The sequence below is a fragment of the Botrytis fragariae genome, assembly GCF_013461495.1.
Source record: "Botrytis fragariae strain BVB16 chromosome Unknown tig00000001, whole genome shotgun sequence".
NCBI lineage: Eukaryota > Fungi > Ascomycota > Leotiomycetes > Helotiales > Sclerotiniaceae > Botrytis > Botrytis fragariae.
In genome coordinates, this window is record NW_023500987.1 from 2,363,037 (window position 1) to 2,376,272 (window position 13,236).

General features: G+C 41.7%; 3 protein-coding genes across 3 annotated transcripts; 1 reads left to right on the forward strand and 2 right to left on the reverse strand.

Moving 5' to 3' along the window:
• Positions 1-826: 826 nt before the first annotated feature.
• Positions 827-1,264, reverse strand: Bfra_000724 (uncharacterized protein; the record flags this gene model as incomplete). The annotated part of the gene is made up of 2 exons (XM_037331168.1): positions 827-954; positions 1,210-1,264. Coding segments are annotated over 2 exons (183 nt in total), but the record flags the coding sequence as incomplete, so codon positions are not given.
• A 4,398-nt stretch (positions 1,265-5,662) lies between these two features.
• Bfra_000725 (putative g1 s-specific protein) lies at positions 5,663-6,937 on the forward strand (the record flags this gene model as incomplete). Its single annotated transcript, XM_037331169.1, has 2 exons — positions 5,663-5,866; positions 5,924-6,937. 2 exons carry the CDS (start codon positions 5,663-5,665, stop codon positions 6,935-6,937), a joined length of 1,218 nt encoding a protein of 405 aa, XP_037197502.1.
• Positions 6,938-11,452: 4,515 nt separating this feature from the next.
• Positions 11,453-12,206, reverse strand: Bfra_000726 (putative orf21 protein; the record flags this gene model as incomplete). Its single annotated transcript, XM_037331170.1, has 2 exons — positions 11,453-11,958; positions 12,017-12,206. 2 exons carry the CDS (start codon positions 12,204-12,206, stop codon positions 11,453-11,455), a joined length of 696 nt encoding a protein of 231 aa, XP_037197503.1.
• Positions 12,207-13,236: the final 1,030 nt, after the last annotated feature.

Consider the following 13,236-nt stretch of genomic DNA (forward strand, 5'->3'; position numbering starts at 1 on the left):
GTGACTGCGGTTGCGAGGTGTTTGAGTGGTGTGATGGGTAAATTATTTGGGTGTGTGATTGATTGATGAAGGAATCGGAATGATTTCCCAGGACCCTTAATTTTTTCAGATCTTCGTTGGATTTCGTAAGTTCCATGGTTTCTTTTCTTGATTTCTGCAATTGCATATCTTGATTTGCATTCACATCACCAGATATATTGTCAGATATGTCATCTATGACCATTGAAGAGGCAAAGGAATGAATCAGGCATTAGGATATGCTGGTTGCATACGAAGGAAGGAAGGTCCTTGTGGGTGGAGTATGAAAAGCGTTTGGATCATGGTCCAGGGTAAGGTAGCGTCATCGCGTGTGGACAATTGCTTTAAAGTAGCGTACTATGGAATGGTAGGAACGCGTTTTTCGTGGAGCGGAGCGGCGCGGCATCGCGTGAGCGCGGGACTGGTATTGGTATTACTTGATACAGCAAGGCGCGGTACGAGAGTGTAGTAATAGACTCTCGCTAGTTAGGGAGATTAGTACAAATGGTTGCCGGTTGAAACTACTTGACCTGATATCTAGTTATGAATATAGTACCAAGATGCATACCATGTATATCAATATCAACACTATTCACGATATTTATGTACCGAGTTGTCGGGTCCATCAGTTCTTCAATCTCAATCCTCGTCTTGCCATGCCGTTCACCCATTCGACCTCCTTTCTGATTGGAGGAATGATATCTCAAAGACTGAAAGCAAAACATGTCCCAGCCAAATAATAAATGTCAGGTAAGGTCTGTGTGTACCCAGAAATTAAAGAGCCCCATTCTTCGATGAGGATAAACGGTCATGAGGATGAAAGTCTAGGAAGTTTGGACCATTCTGGCACCAAATGGTTTACTTCTGGGGCTGTCGAAGTTTGAAGAGTCTTGGCGGGTTTATATTTGCGGGTCGGTTTGATTTTGAAGATCTCGACTGTGAAAATAATGGTACATCGTTACCAGCCATTGATCTGATTTGGTCGACCTAATGATCGTCTGGTGCATGTATTTTGTGCATAAACTTACCCCAAATTCCGGTCGTGGTTTGGTACGAACAGGACTGTTCTAATGGCTATGGCCATTGAAGACCAAGCCTGAAATAAGATCTGGATGGTGGAAATTCTGCTTGGAAAGCAGTAATGGTTTCATGATTAGTGGAGTGAGAAAGTTTGATAGCATAGCAACCAACCCAAATCTCCTGCTTGGTTGTAATCACTTGGATGGTTGGCGGATGGACAGAATTGCCTATTAGTTAGTGGTACTTAAGGTACCTAAAGTTAGGAAGTTAATGCTTGTGCTATGGAGTACCGAATGTTACTAGAGAAATTTATACTGCGAAACTAGCCGGACAAATCATGTAGATGTGATGTTGCTTTGCAACTGATATCCAAATGATAGTGGAAGAAGGTTTGTTCTGGGGACGGTCGTTAATTGACAGAATGATTCCAAACCATTCGAAGCCCACCGAAGTATTTCAGCGGCGCATTGAATTTCGAATTATTGAAAAGACGAAAGTATGAGGCCATTGGACGACGGTAATATCCAGATACAAACGGTTTGGAGATTGCACCAACCTGGGACAGCGAATGGAATGATCTGATCAAATCACACGGAGATCCAACGAACCGGTGGCTTAAAATAAGCTGGAGACGAGGAAGGTTTCCAGTTCGAAATTATATCGTGTACAAAGTACCATAGACACCTATATGTTCCCGGAACATATTCGTAAAAGGGTAAGTTCATTCATATTGCATCTGAGCTTCACAGGTTGGGGGTTCTTCCATCTTTTACCCCGTACCCTTTGCACTTCTCTTGAAACACGGTTGAGGGAAGTCTCTTTTTTTTGATGGTACAGAATATGCAAGATGATCAAGGTCTGGGCGAGATCTGAATGCTCACGTATTGCTTCTTATTGATTAATTGTTGGTATGGAATTATTGATGCGCTCAGGTGTGATGCGTTTGCCTGGTTCTCCTCGTCATTGAACCAATAGCCAGCATGCTCAGCCCTTGATTGCAGACAAGGCACTCAGGAATAGGGGAAAGAGGTGCATTGCCTTGATGTATTTCATGTCGTTGCAACGTGATGTACATAGGCATGCCCTCTATAGAAAGATATAAACGAGTCAATGTTAACAAATCAATGAATTATGCAGGATACATACACCAAAGCATATAAATTGATCAGCAATCCAATCTCGAGCCAGTGAGAAATGAATCAAATCAAACTTGATGGTATTGTTTCCTGTGTGGACATGGTTTGATGCATGTATGCAGGTATTCTCAAGCGTGTCTATCAAGGATGTGTGAATGGTTAGATTTCAATCGAAGTATAAGAAGTTTCGATTGATTTTCCAGGATGTCTGGCTTTTATTGAGCTGGGGGATGTGAATTCTGGGATGAGTGAAGGAAAGAGATGTTGATAGAATTGGGCACATTATACCTACTGCTACATGATGCTTTGGAGAAGCATAGTTTCTGATTTTGGTTAAACATTTTTCGGTCCAATATTGGGAGCATCTCTGCCTGCATCCAGTTTAGTCACATGGAAATCACGTTTCCATCTGGGTATGTGTACTTCGTGCACTCCGTACTTCTGCACTTCTCAAAATATGAGTGGAGCGGAGTTTAGTAGTGTGAAATGTGCTTGCTCTGCAGTAATGATACCACGCCCAAGTCTCTAAATTTATTTATTGAATTGATTACATGGTGAGGGATGGTGAGGGATGGTGAGGCTATCACAGTGCGATACGATAGTCAATGCTACACTCTTCCATTCCTTTTTTTCCCCTTCACGCGTTTTGGCGTGTTTGATGAGTGAGATGGATGGAAATGTAAGAGTTCAAGTGTATAGAGTATACGTAAATCATGCAGAGCCAATTGAATCAAGCACACGCGACTTTTGGCACATTGTCTGACCGGAGCAGCTGCAAAGACTATCCTATCCTATCCTATCCTATCCTGTCCTATCCTGTCCTGTCCTATCCTATCTATCCTATCCCATCCCATCCCATCCCACCCCCATCCCATGGCACGGAGGAAAAAAGCTTCCAAGATTTCAAGAAATGGCACGATTCGTATCAATTGATGAATGTATTCCCCGTACCGTACGATGGATGGATGCACTTGTCTAGGTCCTCTTGTTCCTCTTCTTGGGATGGCTTACACATCCGTTTCTCTCCAATCCCTCCCACACCAATAATCTGCTGGTGTCGATCGGGACTTAGACAGAACGTAGGTAATGGTGCATATTCCGTAATACTTTATACCGTGATTTATAGATATAATCCAGCTGCCAACAGGGAAAGCGCGTTCAATTAGAATTTAGAACACGCTGCCTCTAGGTAATTGCTTCCGCACATCCAGTGTCATCCACATCCCTCCGGTCGGTTTCTCTACCCACAACGCCGACTAGGGATCTTTCGTCTGATGTTATTTACCTGACGATGCATTTCTCAACAGAATCACCGTATGGTACGTACACTCACTGTAGGAAGTTGTCACAGTCACAGTCATAGTCATGATCACAATGAGAATTCCTGCTTTGGTGAGTGTCACCACCTAGGACTGGCTTCCCTATCGAGGTAGGTCGTAGGTATCTATCGGTCTGTTTCTGCCGATCCATCTCGTCCAATTTACATCTCTCCTCTCTGACTACCACTCTTGCCTGTGTCCAGCTATCATCTTCTACTTATAGATACTTTCCTCAATGCAGCAATAATTCTTCCTTTTAACCAAAGAAGGAAAGTCGTCCCCACTTGCAAAACCATACGAATGTGCTTTTAATACTCCACTTACTTTCCTCCTCTTCCCCCCCCCCATGTCAAAAAGTAATAATCTTCATACCATTCCTCTTCCGGTGTAGAAAAAGGTCCATTACTCTCAACCTTCTCTCGAGATCCATTCGATCCATTCTTTCACTCCTTGAACTACACAAACCTCCCCTCTTCTTCTTCGCTCTCTAGATTTCTTCTCTCTTTTCCTCTCCTCCGACAGTCTCTCTCCATTCATATATCAATAGACGGGCATAAAGAGGTCATTGGATAATTGACACCTTGTTATGTTGAAGCTCGAAGAAATCTGAAAAATCAAGCAAGAATTTGGCTGGAAGATTGCTCGATTGCAACTTCACACACACACATATACACCACTCAATATTCTTCACTTGAACTTTCATTCGACTGTCCATAGCTGTCACTTTCTACGAGGAAAAAAAAAGAAAGAAACTACCATTCACACAATTCACCCCTCCTAGTCTTCGTCTCAACAATCTCGAAGATTATTCTTTTCTGGATAGAATTGGAAGACATTCATCATCGTCATCTAATCATTCAATTCAGTAATCGAAACTACCTTCCTCCACCTCCTCCTCCTCCTCATCCTACACACATACACACATACTTCACTCGAATCACTTCTCGACTTGAATCCTTTCTCATCTCTTGATACTCACCAGAACAAATTCAATACTCCAAAAAAATTGTGTTATTTCTGCCACCAAGTTTCGACTCCGTTCTATTCTTTTCCAATCTCAATTCTTCGATCTCGAATACCTCGAATTGTTTCAATTCTCGGTATTGTTTGTTTCGAAGTAATAATTTTTTCAATAATCTTCAAGTGGTACCTCTTTTGTTGTCAATCTCAATCTCGTCAACTCTTTTTATAAAAGTTAGAGGAGTTTAAGATTTGACTCCACAATTGAAAGTCAAGATACTCGACAATTCAAGGTGAGCATTGAACTCCCCTCCCCCCCCCCGAACTTTATGCAAAAGTCTTGTCTTCAAATCTCCTTATCCTTCCAATTAAACAAGCAAAATCCTTTATGAAAGGCATTGACTAACATTTAACTCTTGGTTCCCCTTACTTAGTTAGCATTTTTACATGCCACCGGTCGCTCATCTCACCTTGAACATTCTTCCACAAAAGCTCTACGTTCCTCCTCTCAACCCAATACTCGGCACGTAATTACACCAAATATTTCAAGCAAGATCAAGATAGTCAAAGATCGGAGACGTTTACTCGTTCATCCTATCTTAACATCGACGGAGAATTTCTTCAAAACATTTCTACCGCATTATCCTCTCATTGTCTTCCATCAAGAGGGATCTACCTTGGTGAGTCTCGAATTTCTCAATTCACACTTCGACTCCCCCCTCCCCTCCTCTCACGAACAATGCCATCAGCTTCATGCGTTTTTGATGACCAAAGAAGCATTCTCCTTCTCCACCTTCATATGATTGAGGCTTCTCCCTTTCACGATCTACTCCACTTCCGGCTGAGAGTCTCGCTAATCCTATAATTCACTAGAATTTCCACCGTATCTTTATAAAGTGATATTCACCTGCCACCTCACCAATATCAACTTTGAAAGGTTCAGCTTTTACATTTTTCGCCATCTTTTTTTTGAGGCCATTGTCGTTCATTTTCGAATTATAGTTCCACCCACACTCTCTAATAATAATACACCAAAGTATCGTTCTCTCGAACCATACAGCACATTCTTTACAACCAACAATACAGCAATCCAGTGACTATCGAAAGCCACTGTCAAGTCGAAGCTCCTGGAGAACTTGACGTCCATTCTTTCCCTACTACCAAACACCAAAATACCTACAACTTCAAATCACCTTCTACACCTACAACATGTCGTACAATCAACCTTGTGACACGTTCTTCGTGGAGGATAATACTTTCCAACAACAGCAGCAACAGCAACCTCGACCAAACTCTCAAGAATATATCAAGATGATGGGTCGACGGAGGCAGGAGGCTATGGCCAATGAATTATCTAGACAAGCTTGCGATGCTTATATGGATGATATCATTGATCACATGGCATCGATGGAGGTCAATTATTCTGCATTCTACTAGTTTCATCTGACTTTATGCTAATATCTTCCATAGGATGCGACTATGCCAGACGTTGCCTCGATAGAAATCCAACAAGAGATTCAATGGTTCATGAGGCCTTATCTCATCGACTTCCTCATCGAGGCTCACTCTGCATTTCAACTTCTTCCGGAAACTCTTCACCTCGCTGTTAACCTTCTCGATAGATATTGCTCGCGACGTGTTGTCTACAAGAGACATTATCAATTGGTTGGGTGTGCCGCACTTCTCATCGCTGCCAAATATGGAGACAAAAAGGAACGCGTCCCCATGATCAGAGAACTAAAGTCGATGTGCTGCTCGTTATACGACGAGGAGATGTTCACGCAAATGGAATGGCACGTCTTGAACACCTTGGAATGGATGATTGGTCACCCTACTGTTGACAGCTGGTTGCAATTAGCCTTGTTGGAAGGGCCTGAATATGAAGACATGACCGTCGAGCACATGTCATGGTACATCTGTGAAATGGCTTTATATCACAAAGAATTCGTCTCAGTCAAACCTTCAGCAATGGCTCGTGCATCTTTAGCGCTTTCGAGAGATATCCTTGGATGCCCTGAGATGGATACCTATGGACAGGTCGATTCGGAATTGATGCTCAGTCTTTCTCGACAACTCAACCAACCATCTTCGGTCCTTGCAAGAAAATATGCAGCTCCACACTTGTCTAGAGTCTCTGAAGTGCTTCGACGATTCCTTCTCCAACAAGCAGCTATGAGCCAATGCCATGTCACCCCACCAACTCCACCTGCTGAACCAACCACTAACCAGAAGCCAATGCAACAACACGATGTGTATAGCACACCACAGAAGGTGTATGGACAACATGTCATCAATGGTTACCTCACGCCACCAATCACCCCAGAAGGAGAATATTTTGGTCCAGGGAATGGAAATGAAATTAAACCGTATCAAACTTCAGCACCTAGGTGTCCGATCACCCCAACTCCTCAAGCTCAGATGCAATATAGTCAACAACAACAATATCAGCAACAACCATATCAACAAGATATCGTCATGCAATAATTGAAAATTTCCTGGATTTGTTCGAATTCCCCTCACTCCTTGCATCATCTACGCTTTGATCTCGGACATCACATCACACAACACCCTCACATGTACCACAATTTGTATTGATTGACCCAATTTTGCGGACTTCATCGTTTCTGTGTTCGGCATCAGCGCGTTTCATCGACCTGTTTTTTTTCCATCAAAAAATATCTGGCATTAGCGAATCGTCGATTTTTATTTTCTCTTCAAAATCATCTTGTCGTTCTAGCGTTTTTTATTTACAACACAATTACTACACACACCGCTCTTCAGCAAACCAATTTTCCTTTCTTTCCTTTGTTTCTTTTCGGGGTGCAATCTTCCTTTTGATAGTAATTGAAGAGGGAGAAGATGTGACTAGAGAAGAAAGAAATAGGAAGGAATGGAGTTGGGTATTCTGGGGCGTGGATATTTTCTTTGTTTCTGCAGGAAGTTTTTAGTTCTCTTCATACCCTTCTTGCACACCACATTCGGGTCGAATCGGGTCACAATTGAATAAAAGTTTGGGGCTCGTGGAAGATAATGGATGCATTCATTACTTGCATGCATACTTTCTTGACCGAAGTTATGCTCCAGTAATGGGTGGATGTGGATAGATTCCTATTGAAATCTATGGTAATGGAAGGATGAGAGATTCTTTCCATTATATCTTAATAGAGATTGGTGGATGGGGAATTTGGTGGAGGAAGTCTTTATTTTCGGGGTGGTTTTTGTTTGGTAGGATAGGGGCTGCGGGCATGGTTGGATGGAGATACCCAAGATCAGATCAGAATAAGAATGGCTGCTTGCTTACTTGCGTTCCGCAATGGTAATGGAAATCATCTACTTGATACCATTATTCCATGGATCGGTGGATGTGGAGGGGTTGTGAAAGAAGTGCATGGGGCTGGGAGCATGGGATTCATGGCTGAATAGTTGGGTGGAGAGATGCATGGGTATTAAATAAAATGGATAATAAGATACCCGATCATCATAATTTTGTTCCGATTGACTTGCTTGTGGGTGATGATGAAGATGAATTTTGATCTTGTGACGTGAGTTCGATTCTTTAGTGATTGATGTATTGCACAGCTTTCTTTTATACATTTACATAAGAGATGAATATGCAGAAAACGACGTTTGCAGTGGAGAAAGTAATCTCCTCTCCTCTCTACTTTGTCTCCTGATATTTCCATGTATTTTTCGCATCAACACATGGACGACGAGTGAACAGGGTAAAGTAGAGTGATATGATGTAATGTAGTATGGTAAGGTAAGGTGAATGTGTACGCAACCAGTGTTTTGGAAGCTAGAAGGGGCTGATATATTCTTACTTTTAAGGTGGATTATGGAGTGCTGTGTGTGTATGGATGGGATGGATGGGATGGATGTGATGGGGAATTTGGGGAATTTGGGATGTAGTTAGTGGGAGGAGACTTTGAGGGAGGGTGCTGTAGGGGAGATGAAGGGAATTGAGAGGCACTGGGGTGGGGGTGAGGGTGAGGGTGAGGGGAGAGAGAAATGGGAGGGGAGATGAAAGGGATTGTGAAGAGGATTGAGGAGGATTTTCTCTTTTTTTTTTTTGATTGCTTTGCTTTGGTTTCTGTGGTGTAAGATTTGTGGGGAGGTATGGAGAAGGGTGTGAGAGGGGTGTAAGGGAAGTGAATGTGTTGATCCGGGGTGGTGTTTTATGGGTGTGATTGATGATTGATGATTGATGATTGATGATTGATGATTGATGATTGATGATTGATGATTGATGATTGATGATTGATGATTGATGATTGATGATTGATGATTGATGTAAGGGTGAGGTTGGGGCTGGGGCTGGGATGGAGTTGGCCTTTGGTTTTGGTTTTGGTGGTTATAGTATTTGATATTTGTATATCTATTTGTCTATTTGTCTATTTAATGTGAGTATAAGTTTTTCGATAGGAAGGTATGTAGTAATTTGTGAGAGATGATGGGATGGGATGGGATGGGATGGGATGGAATAGGATGGGACAGAATACCCTATAGAGAATAAGTTATTGGGATACCTAATGATAATAAGTATGGGATGGGTATTATCTGAAGTTAGACAAGTTTGTAGGTGGGAATGGAAATGTGGAGTTGGAAGTGAAAGTGATGGGATATTTGGGCGCTGGGTTTAGTTCTTGGTCGACGGGTGTTGGGTTGTATGTGAAGTGAGAGGGGAGGAGATGAGATGATATAGGGAATATTGAATGTTCTAGTACATAAGTACTGAGGGTGCTACTCTGAAGAGAAATAAGAGGAAAGAGATAGTATTGACGAGATTGGATATTTGGAGATTAAGAATTAAGGTTGGAAGAGAAGGGTTATTGGAAGTGGAAAATGAGAAGAATACCTTTTCGAAGTCCTTATACAATAGACAGAAAGTTGTAATGTTGACTCCAAGGTTGAACTTGTAAGTTTAACTCTGAAAATTGGATGAGATTGGATGGGGTGAGATAGTGTCGATGTTGAAGATACTCGAATTTTTTATACTATCCAATCCATGTATGTACCCACGTTCGATACCAGCATTTGGGTGATTTTCTTGTTTTAATAAAGTACCGGAATCTGTAAATAAGAATGATCTCGACATGTATATGTCGAGTGTCTTCGAGAAACGAGAATCTTCAAGACTTGGGTAATATTTCCTTTCATTGGAATAGGTGATAAGTGGGTTTCGATTTCTTTCTCTTCTAATGAAATTGAGATTGAAGTAGATAGCTTAAGCGAACTCGTGTTACCAAATATTGGTGTGTAGGTAGGTAGTAGCAAGGCTTCTCTCTGTTGTGATGAGAGGTGAGTGAATAAAGCATTGTTCTGTTCTTACATTGCCTACCTAAGTGTAGTGTACCTGAACTGTTCTGAACATCATTGAAGGGTTGAATTCACTTCAAGTCACATCCATTCAATCTTTACATTTTGTATTCCATTTAAGAATTTATTATTTTCGTATACCTGTATCTGCATTTGTATTTCTATGTAATCATACCTATTTTCATTACCAAAGAAAGCCGTAGTACTTATCACAGTAACCCTAGCTCTCTGCTAAATATTATCTACTCATCGCATTACCTACCTATCCATCATCCATCATCACCTCCATCACATAGCCCCACAACATCCCCCATCTATCCTCCCCGTTCTCCTTCTCCTCACAACACACCGTACACATCTTCTCCTCGCCTCCCTATCTACACGATGGAAATAGGGACAGTCTTCTGGAAAACATTGGGTGTGACGTTGATACGGACAGAGACGGAGTCGACGCTCGTAGTGGGAACACTCGAAATCGAAGATTATGCTTTTGCACATTCTGAGGATTTGGGTCTGGGATTCGGGATTGGGGATCGGGGAGTTTTGGACGGGAAGATATTCAGAATACTCGGGGGTATGGGTTGTGAGAGTCAGGGTGGCAAAGGGGAGAAAGAAGAACGTGAAGGTGGTAGTAAGGAGGGTGTCTTATATGTAGGATATGAACGGATGTTACTCTGATGATATTCTTGTTTCATAATGGAATCGATTTCTATCTACCTAGCGAATGTGGTGGATCAGAATAATGATGGAACAATTCCGCAACTTTGCTTTCGCGGGAACGCGTCTGCTTTCTATCCAGGAAGTTTGGAAAGCACTCGCTTTACGGATTCGAAATGACCTTCACATCAATTCAGTCGCATTGTCATATCATATTGTATCATCTCGATGTTGCTGTGTTATAAGTTATAACAAGAATCATATATATACTAAAATATATTCAACTAGATGATACCGTTTGCATCATTTCAAATGTTAAGAATGGTTTCAATATAAAGATTGACATCAGACGAGATATCATGTGATCAACGCGATGATATAGTCCTTTGCATTGCCGATGTCACACAGTGTCACTTGAAACAACTGTCATATTAAGTTTGGAGACCCTAAAGTCTCGCTCATTATTGACCAATCATGATGCGGGGAGTTTACTAACTACTTGTAGATCTTATGAGAGGTTATAGCCCTATTCTCTATTAATGTATAGATGCGTAGATAGGGCAATTATACAGTAGAAATATAGAATCAAATCAAAGGAGGATAGCGCCTGGAGATTAATGGTTTGTAATCTAGCATGTCTTCCAATAGGAAAGGGCAGATCTGGGGGGGAATACTCTAGAAGCGACATGGACGGCTAGTTTTGAGTAGAGAAGTCATGAGTACGTGAGCGGGATACCTCTGTGTTGTGGCTCGAAGTCATCTTTGAAGCACTTGCTAATTTGTTGACAAGGGATCAAATGAGTAAGGATTAATTCATACTTTTGATTCTATACAATCTAGAAAAATCTTATCATCGTTAAGGAGTTGGAGATTAGTAAATCCTGATATAAGAAAGAAGCCGCTTCATAACTTCTAACGCCAAGCTGTAGACATCCAAGCAGAATAAACAACGGTGAATCCGTACAAATTTCTTCAACTAAACGCACGCCGGGTATTCGCTTTTGTTTCCAATTCAATTCTCCACTTCTAATTCATCCACCCCAAGCCTCCAACCCATTTCCTTTCATTTCTGTTACTCCCTGCACAACCCAAACATTTCCTTTCCACTCCCAAGTTACTCACGGCACAGGAGTGACAAACTTGTTTCCCACAATTCGTACATGCATGATTTGTCTCTCCAGCTCCATACATATCAATGTCCATTATAGTATCTACATCCATTTCGTCACCCCCTTCCGTATTCGCTAGTGATGCATCGCAATCCTCGCAATTGGCCGGTATTAGGTGAGGATGCGTGATAGTCTTAGGAGAAACAGATGTGGATGATGTATAAGAAGAATCACTACTCGGTGAAACTTGACGGTTTGATGGCAATTGCCAGAAAGAGTGGAGTGAGGCTTGGTGTGGAGCGTTATTTGGTGGGTTAGGTATTATGGTATGTGGTGAGATTGCCGAAGGCGAGGGCGGTGGCATGCAATTTGTATTTATATTTGAAGGTTGCTGCGCTGAATAAAGGAGGGAGAGGGTATGTTCTGTAGAGTTGATTAATATCTGACGCACAGCTGTTGGATTGTTAGAATGAGGACATACGATGGACGGTGTCTTCATTTGGTCGATTATCTCTATGACGCTTCCTTGTACGAGAGGAGAAAAGATTCGGTGATCTTATTGATGGAGAATCAATATGCATAGAATTGGAGTTGTTGGAGTGTAGAGGACTGGATAGGAGAGATGAAGTGGTTGAGATCTCGGATTCGGAACGCTTGCGCTTGAGAAACATTTTGATTATTGACGTCGTGAAATAAGCCTTAGTTGAGCTGATAACTTAACACTATTGATAACAAAAGGAACTGATAGATTGAATAAGACGAGGGATTTGATGTTGAATTGATGGAAGAATTAGAGAAGGCTGGAACACGAGATTGATGGAGCCACTTTACGCGAGGAGACGCGCTAGCTTGATTCACCAATGGCTAGGTGCATGGACCGACGGGAAACTTCTCAACTTTCAAAATGTGTAATAAATCCATTTTTCAATTGCTTGGTATCAGAATCTATCCTTTCATTGTTTGACCTTTAATAAAACATTGTAAGAATTCTCAGATTTTACAAACTGAGATTTCAGGTGATAATGCTCAATCAATTTTTTGGAGTGTTTCGCCAGTCCGTACACATCCACTAATGATTTACAGAACGCGGATCGCGCGTGTGTCGATGCTTAGGCTTTGAGTTTGACATTGACATTGACCTTCAATTCAAACAGACACAATTACTTGACCATTTCTCTTTCCTATCCATGCTATTGCTATTGCCTTTACTGCTTCTGCGACTTACAAATGCACTCTCGTTAATCGAGCTTCCTGAGACGACCCTCTCTATTGTTACATTTGACATCTACTGGGCTCATAAGCTCGCCGGCTCTGGATAACTGCATGCTCCGATGCTCATTCAATGGATGGAAATTTATCGAATAGTTCAAGTGGTTGCACCAAAACACCCCCATAGTTTCTGTTTTTACATCGTTTCTTTATATAAGCGCAGAGTAGCAAGCACCAAACCCCATGAAGTTTCATGGACCATGCACATGATTTGTATCTTGTGGAAGATGTTAATATCTCAAACATTCGCGTTCTTCAAATATTGATTCTATTCTATTAAGTACCACGAATACGACATGTCAGCATGCCATACTTGATTCCACTATCTACTAATTACTGGAAGTACCTCTTATATCTGCCTCTAGCTACAATTAATTGTCCAAAAACACCACAGTATTTCCATAAACGACATTGTCTGAAAGCTGGCAGGGA